This window comes from Haliotis asinina, chromosome 6 (assembly GCF_037392515.1).
Source record: "Haliotis asinina isolate JCU_RB_2024 chromosome 6, JCU_Hal_asi_v2, whole genome shotgun sequence".
Taxonomy (NCBI): domain Eukaryota; kingdom Metazoa; phylum Mollusca; class Gastropoda; order Lepetellida; family Haliotidae; genus Haliotis; species Haliotis asinina.
Window position 1 is genome coordinate 64,707,226 of NC_090285.1, and position 17,607 is coordinate 64,724,832.

A 17,607-nucleotide genomic window follows, 5' to 3' on the forward strand; every position below is an offset into this window, starting at 1 on the left:
CGTACCTTTTACATTCCATAATCTCTGTATATGTAAACAAAAGCATGTTATATTCACCATTCAAGTTCTCTTTGCTTTTAAACAAGGAAACCTACCAAAACTTTACTTATGTTTTAACAATTAACAGATCATAAATACATGAGCATATAAATTATTATACAAATATATAACGGGGATGTTTCGTAAAAGGGATGACACCGTCGAGGGAACACATCATGATAGGTAAACCTACAACCAACTACCAATGTATGTCTGGTGAGGAAAAATCAGCGGCCATGGAAAACTTATGAGTGAGTGAGTTGGTTATTACGCCGCCTTTTGCAATATTCCCGAATTATCACTGTGGGGACATTGGAAATGGGCCTCACACACCATGTGGGGTAATTGAACACGGTTCTTGGGCGTGACGACTCACCAGGGCTATAATTTACCTGACACGAAATTAAATTTACGTAAACAGTAAGTTCGTGTTATTTGCAACAGAAAGAGTGGTTTCATATGCCTCATATAATATGGCCACATACGTAGGAAAACATAGTGAAACCTCTACAAGAAAAGACATACGTAGGAAAACATAGTGAAACCTCTACAAGAAAAGACATACGTAGGAAAACATAGTGAAACCTCTACAAGAAAAGACATACGTAGGAAAACATAGTGAAACCTCTACAAGAAAAGACATACGTAGGAAAACATACTGAAACCTCTACAAGAAAAGACATACGTAGGAAAACATACTGAAACCTCTACAAGAAAAGACATACGTAGGAAAACATACTGAAACCTCTAAAAGAAAAGACAATGAAGGTGCAGTTGGGTTTTTTTTGGGTTTTTTTTTGTTTTTGTCTTTTCAAGTTTACACATATTTAAAAATGTGTATCAACAATTCAAAAACCGGTTATTCATAAGGGCCAGCGTGTCAGGTTAACCTTAAAATTGGATGACCTCGTCAGTTGGTGATATGGTCGAAGACTGGGACTATTCGTGATGATGCTTGACACGACCTTAAACTCCAGCCTAGCTAACAAGGTGACTACCGTCAACATCCACACAATGTCACAATTTGCTATCGTGAGCCTAAGATAAACTTGGTGCAAGATGGTAAAAGAATTAAATTTATCATCAGGTTGGACATGTGAACAAAGTATATCATGTTGACTTTGTACCACCTTATCGAGAAGTAATCGTTCCATGCTCAGTAATCGTCTTCTCGGTTAAAAATAATCAAATAATCATCAGTCGCGCACCTGTTTCTCATGCATGTGGAGCGTGAACCTAAGAGTAAATATGTTAGTTTGGTTTTATGCAGCCTTTGCCAGTATTCCAGCTATGTTAAGGCAAGGTGCCTAGGAAATGGATGGCACGTGTTGTAAACTGTTGTAAATAGGAATCGAACCCGGGCCATCATCGTGATCCGGCACACATAACCTCAAGCCCAGCTATACACCAAAAACCCTTGAAGGGAATGAGTACTTTGAGTGAATCGCGGACTCGCCAGTGTAATGCCAAAACTACTATACTCATTCACTCACTCACTCACTCAACTATACTTAATTATATAGCAGTGAGCAGAGAAAGACATATTTCATCTTTTGCTTGACAAATAACGGTGTCAGCATCTACCAGAAGCGTCGCATATAGAGAGAGTGAGAGAGAGAGTGAGAGTGAGAACGAGAGTGAGAGGGGAGTGAGAAGAAAGAGTGAGAGAGAGAAAGAGAGAGAGAGAAAGAGTGAGAGAGAAAGAGAGAGCGAGAAAGTGAGTGTGTGTGTACGAGAGAGAGAGAGAGAGAGAAAGAGAAAGAGAGAGAGAGAGTACTGAACGCTTTTTGAGTTATGCTCCGGAAACGAAGTCCACCCCTTCCTTTATACTAAGTCCAAAATGTTCCACGGAATCACAGAAATATAAAATGCCAAAAATCTGCAAATAGCAAAGGTACAACATTATGATCAGTTTGTTCTATCTACCAATTTTGGTCTCAAAATATTTAACGGTTTTTGAGTTATGCGCCGGAAACAAACTGATTACGGACACACAGACAGACGAACGAGGCGGGGATAAAATCGTCAACAAACTATGGTGTTCATAATAATAACAATGACTATGTGTGCAAAGATTGTACCCATTGTGTTGTCTTATCAGTCAGTTGTGGACATCTAGGTCTCTTTGTTCTGTCACAATTGACCTCCCTGCTATTACGCGGTTGTCCTACTAAATATCCGGTTATATCGCGTTAGGCATTCTATTAGTGTGTTTACCGACCTTTCTTAGACTACCAACATTTACTCTCTGAAATGGACATATTTTTAAGAAAAAAGTTGATAGTTAAAAAAAATGAAAAAAAATGAAAAATAATGAAAAGCTGCCCTGAGACTTTCTTCATTTTCAGACGGAAATCTAGACTTTACGTGGAATTAGGAATCTAGAATTACGTGGACGATCTTGGATATATTTGTGTCAAGGTCTGTATGTCTGTGTCCTTAGCATTAATAACTTTGAACACTATAGGCCCAAGCAAGTCCCCTTCTTTGAAAATAGTGATGTTCGAATGGGAATACAGATCTGTTGTTTTTTGAATGGACAAAGCAATGGCTTTTATAGAACTTACCGAGAAGTGCCAATTGTTTTATTTATGGTTTCACATCATGTGTTAGGCTACATTACAAAACTTAAATGTTTCTCGAAGGCATTTGTTTCAAAAGTGACGAGGACGGTAAGACTTAAAAAATAATTTCATAAAAAAAGTGACGAGGGAGGAACACAATATATTTTTCTCTCTCAGAAATACAGCTCAGAAAGTTTACCACGTGTTTAGGAGCTGTAGATTCACTCTTCAGATTCTTATAAAGGCCAAATGTGACACACCGATGCCCGAGAAGCATGTCACTTTTTATTTAACCTTATCACATGTCACTTGTCTCAGGAACGTTGAGATACCATTTGGCAACAAGGTCACACAATCATGCAGTTTTATTTAAGCGTACCCACCCTCTTCGGAAAGTGTTTTGTTAATGAATAATATCATGCATATATTTCGCTGAAAGGTCCCTAATGTCTATGTACAGTAGTTGGACATGTTTGATTTTAATCTACTCCGCAGACATCAAGGACAGTGGAACTGGAAGTGAAATATTTCTAAAATGTTACAAACTCTTACTTTGTACATATAAAAGAATAAAAGGAACAAGAACGTCTTGTAGTTGTCGACTTCCTGTGGGAATCGGGTCCCTTTATTAACGCGCGACCCATTGTGGCAAAAGCCCACCTATCTTGCACTGAGTCGTCAGTTATAGTTTTCTTAAAATGAATGGAAATTACGTGTGTGTGGTTAGGGTGATTTCCCAGCGGGTAGATAAGTACTGAAAGCAGTTCGACCGAAGCTAAATTAATCTTGCAAGAGTCAATTAACATGAAAGCCTATGGGAATTTCAGTAATGATGACTCACCAGCTATGGCCAGCTATACTATAGGTGGGTTCCTATCTCAATGTAGGTCGAACATGTTCAGTACAGGGGTACTCGGTGAGACGGATTGTTGCATGGCACTAAAAGCTTATATCTCTCAAGAGAAGACGATAACTCTTGACAAGTAAGTATCAAATACAGAACCATCAAATACAGAAGTGTCGACCGCACGAATACTTAACGTTCCTAAGAAACCAGAACCAAATATCATAAACTTCCAAAGTTACGGACACATTTACAACCAGCCTGGAACAAAACAACCTTGACAAGGAAAGCCCCCTCCTCCCACCTACTCCACACCCATGATAATGTTTATCTTTCTGACTGGTGACCAACTACAGGTGTCTTTTCGGAAATCATTCGTGATCCAATCAAGTTACGGGAAGGGCCGAGTAGTGACGAACGCCATGTTTGCATTCGAGGTGAGGTGAGGTGAGGTGAGGTGAGGTGAGGTGAGGTGAGGTGAGGTGAGGTGAGGTGGGGTGGGGTGGGGTGGGGTGGGGTGGGGTGGGGTGGGGTGGGGTGGGGTGGGGTGGGGTGGGGTTAAACGTCGTACTAATAATATTTCGCTCGTGTGATTCGCTGAATGCGTGTGCCCTGAGTGGCTGCTTGTATACTATTCCAGATTTAGGATGGTTTTATAGTGTTAGCTCACTGAGATACCATCCTGCAGTTAAGCATGAATTCTCTACTGAGACACGTTATACTGATTCGGAGCCGATCAGTCTTTGTATGCCGAGAGCCATATTTTAATGTATTTTGGTATAACGCGACCGAGGACCGAACCCGCAATCTTCCTCTCAAACCAGTACACCACGGAGGCAGTCGGACAGACCAGGACAACGAGTGGAAAATCTCACATCAATTTATTGTTTTTCATCAACAAAAAATATAAATAATTAACATATGACACTGTAAGTGATTTGTGATTGACATGAAGTATTATGTACATATGTAAAACAATAAATGACGACATAATAAAAACCCCACATCATCGCAAAATTAGGCAATCTGTTCAAAGTTAGCACTTAGTACCAAGCGTCACTATGTTGTTTTACATTCCGACCTTACACGTATAACCAACATCTGGGTATAAATAGCATGGTAGTTATCAGCACCGGTATCGAAAGAATTCAATCAGTGTCGTGAATAATAATACTAACCCATTAGCATAGCGAGTCATAATAAAGATTTGGGCACTATCGCACACATTTATGGCGATGCGGAATAACTGTACCTGATGGCGAGAGTGGCTTCTGACTGACGCAGCTAAACAATACTTCAGTTTTACCACGTCGGGTGGGGTGAACGTAGCTGCTTGTAACTATATAACTGCTAGGTAGGTAGTATGCACAAGCGCCGCCGGGCGTTCATAGACCAATGTCCAGCATGATCCAGCACAGACACGAACTGACTGACGTCCAGCCGATTTTCTTGCTCACACGTACACGGGTATCGCAGACAGATGGATCAAAACAAAAAGGCTAAACTTGGGTTTCATGTAACAAAACTAATGTATTCACAACTATGCCCAGCACTTATTTTCTTGAGGCAAGGGTACACTGGCGGTCGTGATGCAAGGTATGACAATCACGACATGACAAGGAACAACGGTAACAATTTCTTTGAGTTCAGTCATTCTGTGGCCCATGAACAGTTATCACATGGCCCAAGATACCGGAACCTGTGGCCAAAGACCAGTGATCCTATAGCCCCAAACCAGTGATCCTATAGCCCAAGACTAGTGACTATGGCCTTAGGATCAGGCCCACTTGCACAAAGTGATCTTGGCGCTACAATGATTGTAACTGCCACTCTCCAATATAGGCTTTGGATAGTCATTGCGCCAAGATCTCTTAGTGCAAGCAGGCCAAGATAATCTATGTGCCAAGATCAGTCATTATATGGCCCAAGATCAATCATTATATGGCCCGAGATCAGTATGGCCCCAAACCAGTTATTCTATGATCTGATGCCTGTGACTCTATCATTCAGAGGCGTGTATAAGCGTTGGTTCAGTTCCATTGTAGAGGCCGCTGTTCACACACTGATTGTCTGCGCACAATGCAATTCTATGTGCAGGAACATGAGAATCCTGTTCTTGATCACTCTAGTTCTTCCGTGACTGGTTAAGCGTTGGACAATTATTAGAGGACTCCTGCACAGGGGACGGAACAAAACCACTTCGTTGTGCCATTTGTTCCCATTTGTTAACCATTGTGTCGTGGAAGTCAGTAAAATGTCTCATTATCAAGAACATAGATAATAATGATGTGTGTGACAACTCCGTGACCTGCCGGGGTCTCACTCTGGCCGCCATTGAAAGACTTGTGGAGAGAACTACTGTCAAGACACAATTCTTGTCTGACTACTGAGAGGATTTCTCCCGAAACATTTCGTTGACTCTTTGTGGTGCTTCTTCGGGGAGTTTTTCTGGTTCCGTGAGAATGCAAGAATTAAGGCTTATGTGCCGCAGTGCCGATAAGACACCTGGAAAAAGATCAGTCTAAATATAGATATGTGAAAAACAACTGAAAAGGAATTACATGTATTAGGTAAACAAAAAAAACACCCTCAAGCCAGTCTAGTATATTATTTAGATGGATACCTGGCCAGACCGACATGACGCTGCAACCAGATTACCAATCAAATTAAGAGACAAATTCTGAGGAAAAAAAACCGCGACTAAGCTGGCTGAATGGAACCCAGTGATTTACTAATATGGCGGATGATGATAGTAATCTGGAAGTCTTTGGGTGAAGATCGGGTATTTATCACGATGAAATGGAGACGTGAGTCATTATCATCCACCAAGAGTCTTCTGGTAGAACTAGAAAACAAGATACGATATTTTGAAGTAGGTACTCACATGGCCGGAGATTGACGAGGGTGAGATTTTCGTGTGCCCAGTCGCGCACGGTCTGGAGGAAGGAAGAAGGGGTGACGCTCGTCACTACCCGGGTGTAGGATTCAAACAGTGGGCGAAGTATGACACTAAACTGTCACTGGTTAAGGAGAATATATTGCTTTCATTAACTAAAATACTCACGCTAACTGCTGATGAACTGTGTCCCCAATAACTTCTTTGAGAGGCGTTAAGAAGTTGCAGTATACATAAGTTTAAGACATATATGGGGGAACAACGTACAATTAGGATTGGAGTAGGTTTAAATGCCACCAATAAGCAAGTGAAGTACAGAGTAGGGTTGAGAAACTTATACACAAGTATGTTAATGCATATAATATCTGATGGATAGAGTCCCAAATACTAGTGTAGGCTAATTACCTCGCGATTACACTCGAACACTCCCATGCATGGTGTAAAACAATTCAAAACTACTATTCTTGACGTCGTATCCCATCTCTCCTTGAAATATCATCTTTGAAACAGGAAGCGGAAAACACTAACCAGGGGTGTAGCTACCATTAACAAAAAACCTGGGCTTACACGTCTTTTTAGCTATAGAGGTTGGGCAAACAGTCAAGACTACCTACCCACTGGCGGTACTATCTAAAGGGCTTACACGAAACAAATGCCTTTCTATATTGTATATAGTATATAGTATATAGTATATAGTATATAGTATATAGTATATAGTAGGCAAGGCGACACGTTTCAGTGAAAGGATACAATCCAGAACTTCCAGTTTTCTTGCGTTCTTGACTTGAGATAATCTCTGAACATGTTTTCCATTCGACATGGCGGCTTTTCAACAACCGCAATACCCGTGGCCGGAAGTTGTTGGTGAAACGTCCTGGAAACAAGAACAAATTCATAAGCTCAGGACCCAGCTGAACAACTAGACACACTGAGAGGACAACTGGGGGTAATAATTGATGTACACTGACTGCACTGCAACAGTCCCTAAACATCTGAGCTACACCAATACTTGTAAGAAGTGATTCACTGAGTGGTTATCATCAATGACTGATACATGTCATGGTGGCCCATGGCCATAAAGTTAATCACTGGAGTGTTTACAGATTATTTACGGACCGCAGTCCAATATATGTCGAGTGAGGCTTTAAAGTGAGTGAGTGAGTGAGTTTGGTTTTACGCCGTATTTAGCAATATTCCATCACGGCGGGGGACACCATAAAATGGGCCTCACACATTGTACCCATGTGGGGAATCGAACCCGGGTCTTCGGCGTGACGAGCGAAGAGTGAGGCTTTAAATAACACAAAACTATGCTGAACTAATACAAACAAGATGACACAGATCTATTCCCTGGTCCCCACATAATTGAAATGACAAATCATCTGACAGTTGATGTTTTCTTAGATTAAGTTTGATTTCCATGGACGTCATGAAAAATATAAATGCCATATATCCATGCACCAAAAGGCACAATTTCAACTTCTGTCTCATATATCTGCCAAGATCTGTTGAAAGATATGAAATAGTTTTCGAGTTTTGCTCCAGAAACGACGCCAATCCCTCCATTTTGAGACTAACTCTGAATTGTTTCCATGGAAACCGGGAAAAATAAAAATGCCAAATCTTTGTAAATAGCAAAAAAGCACCACTTTAGGGTCTCCCCTACATATCTGCCAATTTTTGCAGCACGATATTTAGAAGCTTTTGAGTTGTGCTCCGGAAACGAAGCCCATCCCTCCATCCCCGAAACGTTTCCATGGAAACAGAAAATTATAAATCGCAAAAACCTGTAAATAGCAAAAGGTACCACGTTGGGATCTACCAAGTTTTGCTGACACATATCAGAGAGTTTTGTAGATGTGCTCCGGAAATGAAACACAGCTCTCACTTTTGAGACAAAGCCTGAATCGTTTCAATGGAAACCGAGGAACTAAGAAATCACAAAAACATGTTACTAGCAAAAGGCACCATTTTAGCTTCTGATTGGTATATCTACCAAGTTCTGAAGAAAAATAAAGAACGGATTTTGAGTTCTGCTCCGGAAACGAAGCCCACTCCTCCATTAGACTAACACCAAAATGTTCCTTTGAAAAAAAAAAATAATAATAAATAAATAAATAATAATAAAAATAATAAAAATAATAAAAATATTTTTAAAAATTTTAAAAAAGAAAGAAAAAAGAAGAAAAGAAAAAGCCAAACCACTGTAAATAGCAATACGTTAAGATTATTATATCTATCAAGTTTGGTCTAAAGATAGTGAACGGTTTCTTAGTTATGCTCTGGAAACATAAAGAATACGGACGGACGGAAAAACAGACGAGGCGTTGACTATATCCCTTCCCGGGATTAAGTGACGGGTGTGTGTGTGTGGGGGGGGTGGGGGTGGGGGTGGGGGTGGGGGTGGGGGTGTGTGTAAAAAGTTAAGTACAAAAGTACAATAGCTCATAATTAGGCATAATAGTTCAACAGTTCAAAGAAAACTACACCTACTGGATTTGTGAGTTCAAGTCAGCTATTTCCTGTCTGAGCGCTTGTAGCTCCTCTTGTTGACTCTTCAGATCAAACCTGAGCCCACGAACATGGTCTGCAGCTTCAATGAAAAATAATGACTTCAGTAAATATTTATCAATACAGGCCAAACGTCACGTATACTACATAAAACCAGTTAAAGTACACCACTTGATGTCTATTACTATCACTAATCTGTCGTCTTTTAAGCAGCAGCGAATGGGTACCCGGTAAGATGAAATGGTAATGTCTCTGTTAATCCTGTACACAATACAACAACTTTAGTTGAATAGCCTCCACAGATGTTGTATAAAATACGATATTGGTTAGCATAGTTGTAACAGGATTTCTTTCCCTGAGTACGTGTAACAAGGCAGGGAGGAATTATGCCGATATCAGACCAACTCCGACAGCTTCAGGGCTTACGAAGAATGCGTTCACTGAGAGCAAGTATAGTCAAGTAATTAAATGTTGGCGTTCGTGTTCCTGTTCTACAGCAGCAGCAGCAACAACAACAACAACAACGCCTGGCTGGCACTGAACCCCAGACACTGGTTGTTTGTGGTTGCTATGGTTTGTTGTTGTATTAACAAACCGCCATCGAGCAGTATTCCAACTATATGGTGGCGATTTGTTAATAATCAGGTCTGAGCCACACAAGCCAGTGATCTATAGCATAAAAATCGATCTACACAACTGGGATACGATGACATTTGTCAACCACGTCAATAAATATGACCACCCGGTCCTCCAAGTGCCACACGTGGCTGCAATGGCGGCCTTCCCATCTGGAGGGACCAATTCCAGAATTCCGTGCAAAATTTCCCAGAATGGAATCGAATCTGGTTTTGTGTGGGTATCACATCGCCCATCACACATTGATACACATGAAAAGAAAAGATAAATACCTTTGTGCAACTTTGTGGATTTACTTTCTTTGGTTGAGACGTTTTTATCGTCTGCGAGGGAAGGCACCAATTCTCTCAACGTTTCAAACCCCGTCTGAAATTGAAAACATAATGACGACAATATAGGTAAATACAAGTATATATAGATGTGTAAGTACATCTACGTGCTTATATGTAAATTGTGATAATTAACTTTAAAATATAGAGTAACTATTTTACTGTGGGTAAATGTTGCTTCTAAACCGTACCTGTATCTTATTTCTCCGTCGGTACTCAGCGTTAATATGAGAAGACCTCTTATGGCGGGGGACGGGATTGACGGGCCTCCCACCCCTGGGGGTTGGTGACACGGGGCTGTTGGAGGGTACATGCGGCGGCGGGGTGGGACTAGAACCAGCGGGACATTCGAATTCTGGTAACGGTGGAACAGAAAACAACGGGTGTGCGGCAGTTGATTCTGGTTGTAACTGTAATGAAAACAAATCTGATTAATCTAAATTTTTTGAAATTTATATATAAGTCTGGAAAAGGTATCGTCTCGACTCAACTTCTGGATGACAGAAAACGCCTTGAATTAACTATTTTGTTGAACCTTTGGTATGCATGTTGTTTAGTGAAAACCTGACACCAACAGCGTGTACAGCTTGAAAAGTCAATGACCTTGAAACCTGACACCAACAGCGTGTATGTTCGTTGAACACAAACAATAAAAACAGATCAATAAAGATGGCAAGAAGTATAGTACACAGTTCTAAAACGAATCATACAAAACACTTAAATATTCAAATACAAAACAAAGGTATACATAATTCCTTCAGTTTAAGAACATCAGGTATCTGTAAATATGTGACTGGAAAGTGTTATGGACCTGTTCGGGTAGTAAAAGGTAGTTACGAACGAGCCTCATTGTATCCATCATCAGACTGAAATATTCAGAGAGTTTCTCTTTCACATTTATCACGAATTTGAAAGTGCTTCACTATATGCAAACGGAAACTCTGTCACGTGCTCTTTCTGGCTTCACTGCATACCCGACGCCCCAACCATGATGCCAATTGATTGGCTGGCGGCTGTGTGTCTCCTTCAATCATTGGTTGGCACAAAAGGGCATGGAATCAATACCACGTGCGTATATTCACACAATCTGTCAGTTAATTCAGTGAATGATGTATATCAACGCCATTAAAAAAAACTCAATAAAACCTAGTTCCTGGTAAACGTTATCAATAATTGACACAACCCTGCAAATAGCTAATCACCTTGACACAATCATATATGCTGGCATTAATGTTAAAACAAAGCGGTACAACAGAAAACCAATACAAATATTGAGCATATAACGGGTGAATTCCAAACGGCGTACCTGTAACATTCCTAAAAACTCGTCACCAAAATTGAGAAAATCATCCTCCGGTGTAGGCCACATAAAATCAGTGGTGTTGTGAGGATTCGACATTCTGCCTCTGCGTATTACTTGTAATACTGACAGTTGCGTTCACTTGTGGGCATTATGTCATATCCCACAATGCATCGCCTTATTCAAAAGCCGTTGTATCGGTTCATTGAGAATGTTATCGTAATATCAGAGACCTTCTATTAAGGGATGATCAAATGTCAAGGTATGTGAATTACGGAATACAAATATTGCAACAATGAACTTATACTCTGACACATGGCAAGAACTTCGACTGTGTGTGTGGTGGGGGTGGGGGTGGCACATGTTGGAGAACGGGAACTGGGGAAAAGGATACAAACGACGAAAATGCATTATTTCAGGAAAATATGAAGATATAAAATTCTTCTTTTTTCATTGCATGCATTCAAATGTCAAATGTGATGTAAACAATCACAGGTAATACAAAAACAAGATGTTCATTGTTGACTTGCCATTGATTGTAGTTATGTCCTCATCAACAAATATTTATCAAACAGCTATTTTGATTTCAATTTAATCCCAAATTCTGAGAGCATAGAATCAAAACATATATAATCCTACTTTCCGTCCAACCTCCAATATATTCCCCAGTAAATTCCCTGTAACGCTGCATGTTGATATCCAGCCAGGGAATCTCTGTAAAAAACTTTTTGTAGTTTCACCTTCAGAGCATTGCTCTCCTTTACCGACAAGGTTCGGGTCGCAAGAGGCGACCACGTATATGTTATTTCAGAAAACCTGCGCTCCTGGGATATCTGATATAACAACAACGTTAGAAGGAACTCGGTCACTGTCTCTGTATAGGGAGCCATGAAATAAACCTCAGTCATATATATGTAGATCTATGTCCAACAGAAACCTGTTGACACAAGCAGGATTCATTTACATGTCTGGTGACGAATGGACATTGTAGATGTGTATAGATCACAGAAATGGTACATTATACTTAGACAAGGTTTACGAATATCACACGCGTGTCAAAGCAGATTTGAGTTGAATAAAGTTTTATTCCCCAACAGGAAATCAGAGAATGACGTCATTTTTCACGTGGCAGCGTCATCTCAACCACCGGGTGTTATATGACGTCACTATCTGACTGTGAAAATGTTCAATATTTTATGTCTTGAATATCATACGAAGGAATTGGTCGCGAGTTCCCTTGGAAATAAATTACAGACGAGTATTGAAATATCTCTACAAGAAACGTATTCCGAGAGATTAAGAGGATCAAGACTTGACTAACACTTCTTAAAGAAACCGAGAAAACCTATCAGTTAGCAGAACTGGCAAAATTTACATTTTATGAACGTATTATCTGTGTATGCGTAGTCGTACATGTGAACACACGTACATATATGCAATTTGATTTTATTAAATTATTGCGAATCATTTGCAACTGTACGAGCTCGACACAAGAAACTGTGCATTCATTCTTTCAAAACTACAAAACCCGTTGCTACGCCACATCTGAAATGTGTTCACTCATGCTAGGTCACATGACTTAAGAGGATATCACGTGATATTGCGGAAAAACAAATATCCCCTTACCTTCTCGTTTGATATTTCATCACGATGTTTTTGCAACCATATTTTCCTAGGATCCCTCTTATGACTGCCAAGACGTTTCGGGAATGCTCTGGCTTTACGACTTCGCTTACAGGGACTTACATTTCCCTCTATCGCTTCGTGTCTCAATCGTTCAACTCCAGCGCCGATCACATCCGAACGGCATGTTTTAGAAAACGTGGTTGGGATAGTTCTATGTGTCCGAGTCACTCTGGCTGGCAACATAAATTTAGTTGATGTCACTTGCACTATGATTTTGATTTCGCCTTTGAAAGCCATAGCTATATTACGTCTGTTCTCTTCGAATGAGATTGTGGCTAAGAACTTGACGAACAAGCCCGTCCCGGTTTTATAACGGCGTGCTTTGAAAGCCTGATTCACATGCGCCCGCCTCGATACATCACGTGTGCAGAGGCTCGTCACTGATGAGAAGTCGGGAAATCACCCATGATTGCCTCGGTCGATTAACCGAGAGTATTGTCACAGGTATATGTGACGGTATGTGAAGCAACACCCATCCACGCGTGATCCACGTCATGGATTGGTTCAAGTTGTGAAAATAACCGCAAGCCTGATATGCATCTCTGTGTGAGGCTATTGTGGGGTTATTTTTGTCGTGTAAGCAGAAGTAATACTTGAACACGTGGAAACCGGCCGTCGACCATATGTTAAATTAGTATGATTTATTTATACTTGGCATGACGTGTACTTGCAAATCATACATTTAATGACCGTTTGATGACGTTTGATGTTTTTGCTTTTTTAAAATGACGCCACCTTTCCTTTGTTTGTACCTTTGCCTAAAATAAGCGTCAAAAGAATACAGTTCGGGAAATTTTATTTATTAAAAGACCAAAATCGTCCCTGAAAATCAGATGCTTGATTCCTATAGGTACAACATATATGTCTTTGTTTTTTATTGTTATTGTTTATTCCATTTTATTCTTTGTTAGAATGGTTACCTTGTCAGATCGAGGAAGGCAAACCTGTTCAGAAAGGTATGAGTGTTACCCAGAACAACGCCAGACCGAGCCGATGGTGGTCTGGTCATTCGATCTTCTGTCGTGTCATACCAGCTATTGTACTTGTTGTTACCTTGCCTCGGTCACGTCATTAATGAAATACGCTATGTCAAAGTGCGGCATGGTATCTTACAGTGCATGAATCATGACTTTGGATCATAAATATTACGAGTAAGATGATCCCGTGAAGTACGCGCTTCCTTAAATTTGCGTATTTACTCAATACAATCACATTTACTACACATCCATGGATATGTCATTCAGTGCAATCTTGTTGCAAGGCTAGACTGGTAGAATCATTACCTATCCATGGATATGTCATTCAGTACAGTCTTGTTGCAAGGTTTGACTGGTAGAATCATTACCTATCCATGGATATGTCATTCAGTACAGTCTTGTTAAAAGGCTAGACTGGTAGAATCATTACCTATCCATGGATATGTCATTCAGTACAGTCTTGTTGCAAGGCTAGACTGGTAGAATCATTACCTATCCATGGATATGTTATTCAGTACAGTCTTGTTGCAAGGCTAGACTGGTAGAATCATTACCTATCCATAGATATGTCATTCGGTACAGTCTTGTTACAAGGCTAGACTGGTAGAATCATTACCTATCCGTGGATATGTCATTCAGTACAGTCTTGTTGCAAGGTTTGACTGGTAGAATCATTACCTATCTATGGATATGTCATTCAGTACAGTCTTGTTGCAAGGCTAGACTGGTAGAATCATTAACTATCCATGGATATGTCATTCAGTACAGTCTTGTTGCAAGGCTAGACTGGCAGAATCATTACCTATCCATGGATATGTCATTCAGTACAGTCTTGTTGCAAGGCTAGACTGGTAAATCCTTACCTATCCATGGATATGTCATTCAGTACAGTCTTGTTACAAGGCTAGACTGGTAGAATCATTACCTATCCATGGATATGTCAGTCAGTACAGTCTTGTTACAAGGCTAGACTGGTAGAATCATTACCTATCCGTGGATATGTCATTCAGTACAGTCTTGTTGCAATGCTAGACTGGTAGAATCATTACCTATCCATGGTTATGTCATTCAGTACAATCTTGTTGCAAGGTTTGACTGGTAGAATCATTACCTATCCATGGTTATGTCATTCAGTACAGTCTTGTTGCAATGCTAGACTGGTAGAATCATTACCTATCCATGGTTATGTCATTCAGTACAATCTTGTTGCAAGGTTTGACTGGTAGAATCATTACCTATCCATGGTTATGTCATTCAGTACAGTCTTGTTGCAATGCTAGACTGGTAGAATCATTACCTATCCATGGATATGTCATTCAGTACAGTCTTGTTACAAGGCTAGACTGGTAGAATCATTACCTATCCATGGATATGTCATTCGGTACAGTCTTGTTGCAAGGCTAGACTGGTAGAATCATTACCTATCCGTGGATATGTCATTCAGTACAGTCTTGTTGCAAGGTTTGACTGGTAGAATCATTACCTATCTATGGATATGTCATTCAGTACAGTCTTGTTGCAAGGCTAGACTGGTAGAATCATTAACTATCCATGGATATGTCATTCAGTATAGTCTTGTTACAAGGCTAGACTGGTAGAATCATTACCTATCCATGGTTTTGTCAGTCAGTACAGTCTTGTTACAAGGCTAGACTGGTAGAATCATTACCTATCCTTGGATATGTCATTCAGTACAGTCTTGTTACAAGGCTAGACTGGTAGAATCCTTACCTATCCATGGATGTGTCATTCAGTACAGTCTTGTTACAAGGCTAGACTGGTAGAATCATTACCTATCCATGGATATGTCATTCAGTACAGTCTTGTTACAAGGCTAGACTGGTAGAATCATTACCTATCCATGGATATGTCATTCAGCACAGTCTTGTTGCAAGGCTAGACTGGTAGAATCATTACCTATCCATAGATATGTCATTCAGTACAGTCTTGTTACAAGGCTAGACTGGTAGAATGATTACCTATCCATGGATATGTCACTTCCTTGGATATGTCATTCAGTACAGTCTTGTTGCAAGGCTAGACTGGTAGAATCATTACCTATCCATGAATTTGTCATTCAGTACAGTCTTGTTACAAGGCTAGACTGGTAGAATCATTACCTATCCATGGATATGTCATTCAGTACAGTCTTGTTGCAAGGCTAGACTGGTAAATCCTTACCTATCCATAGATATGTCATTCAGTACAGTCTTGTTACAAGGCTAGACTGGTAGAATCATTACCTATCCATGGATATGTCACTTCCTTGGATGTGTCATTCAGTACAGTCTTGTTGCAAGGTTAGACTGGTAGAATCATTACCTATCCGTGGATATGTCATTCAGTACAGTCTTGTTGCAAGGTTAGACTGGTAGAATCATTACCTATCCATGGATATGTCATTCAGTACAGTCTTGTTGCAAGGCTAGACTGGTAAATCCTTACCTATCCATGGATATGTCATTCAGTACAGTCTTGTTACAAGGCTAGACTGGTAGAATCATTACCTATTCATGGATATGTCATTCAGTACAGTCTTGTTACAAGGCTAGACTGGTAGAATTTCTACACCTACACAAATGTGGAATAACACAGTTTAACGCCCGTTGCCTGTGTCTCCCGCCATGATATTGTTGGAATGTTTCTAAAAGCGGCGTAAAAGTAAACTCACTGAGTCGCATATTCAGCACAGTTTTGGAGCAGATAGACAGATAGAAGTTTCACTCATTCATGGACAGGTTCATAGGTTCCGACAACATGGAAGCCTTACCAGTTGAGACTCAACACAACAGTAGTTCTATAATCTGCACATGGTTCAAGAGCGCGTTTTTCAAATATAACATACGTTACATTTTGGACTTGTCATTCAGCATAGCCTTGGTTTCAAGGCTAGAATGGCACTGGGGGAAAAGTCAGGTACAGTACACACAACATGTGCATGGACGCCATTGTATATGTACAAACATCGTAAACGCTACGCTATACCCCAGACTCCACCGCTACTAGCGTGTGATTGAAGAAACCCTAGATTAATGTGATGATTAGCCTTACTCATTTCTCCAAAGTAGATGTAATTCCTAAATATACATAATAATAACACAATGTCCCTCTAACTGGCGTCCATAGCTTGTACTGTCCGTGTATCTAGAATTGCACTCCAAATTATAGAAAACTATTGTTCACCCCTGGGTTTAGCATGCAGTTCAGCCTTGGAGCAAGGCTATGTGAACGTGTACAGTGTATGGCAAGGTACAGTTTCCCCAGAGACCGAATAAACGTGTCGGCTCATTGTGTAAAGTGACACCTACAGTCGGATAGATGTATGGGTTAATTACCAGATTTATGACTTCCACACTAAAAACGCTCAATGTACTCAGTACGAGTGACTGTAGTCTGTCTCACAGTCCCTGAACCACATTACTTTGCCTACTTCCAAGCCTTCAACCAGGGTGCATAAACAGGCCACGTAAGATGACAGGGGTGGTTTAGCCAGGGATGTGAGATAAAACGGGGTAATTCAACCCGGGAGTATAAACAGGCCATGTAAGATGAAAGGGGTGGTTCAACCAGATAACCCTCCTGGTTATCTATTCAACCAAGTCCTAGAAGGTTTAAAGGAGCAAGACAATCTCATTCTCGCGGGTACCCACACACTGCTGGTGAACAGAGGTATATTTTGAGGTCACTTGTCCAAAGAGACACCACATGTGTTACAGTGCGGGCCAGGACCCCAGGTTTACGAGAGCTTTGTGAAACGGGGCCTGAATCACGACAAACTGTCATGAGCAAAGCTGCTGTCGACCACGGTCACCCACCCGACAACTC

General features: G+C 40.5%; 1 protein-coding gene across 1 annotated transcript; it reads right to left on the reverse strand.

Annotated features, from left to right (window-relative positions):
* Positions 1-4,311: 4,311 nt before the first annotated feature.
* On the reverse strand, positions 4,312-13,310 carry LOC137286794 (carbohydrate-responsive element-binding protein-like). Its single transcript, XM_067818793.1, has 7 exons — positions 12,746-13,310; positions 10,011-10,229; positions 9,763-9,856; positions 8,837-8,936; positions 7,094-7,217; positions 6,332-6,461; positions 4,312-5,952 (listed from the first exon to the last, which is right to left on the reverse strand). The coding sequence occupies exons 1-7, from the start codon at positions 13,040-13,042 to the stop codon at positions 5,831-5,833; spliced, it is 1,086 nt and encodes a 361-aa protein (XP_067674894.1). The 5' UTR covers positions 13,043-13,310; the 3' UTR covers positions 4,312-5,830.
* Positions 13,311-17,607: the final 4,297 nt, after the last annotated feature.

Coding starts and splice junctions, on each gene's coding strand:
- LOC137286794 (XM_067818793.1), bottom strand. CDS start 13,042: ATGGCTTTCAAAGGCGAAATCAAAATCATAGTGCAAGTGACATCAACT. Junction 7,218..8,836: donor GACTTGAACTCACAAATCCA/GTAGGTGTAGTT, acceptor TCTTGTTTCCAG/GACGTTTCACCAACAACTTC. Junction 5,953..6,331: donor CCTCGTCAATCTCCGGCCAT/GTGAGTACCTAC, acceptor ATCTTTTTCCAG/GTGTCTTATCGGCACTGCGG.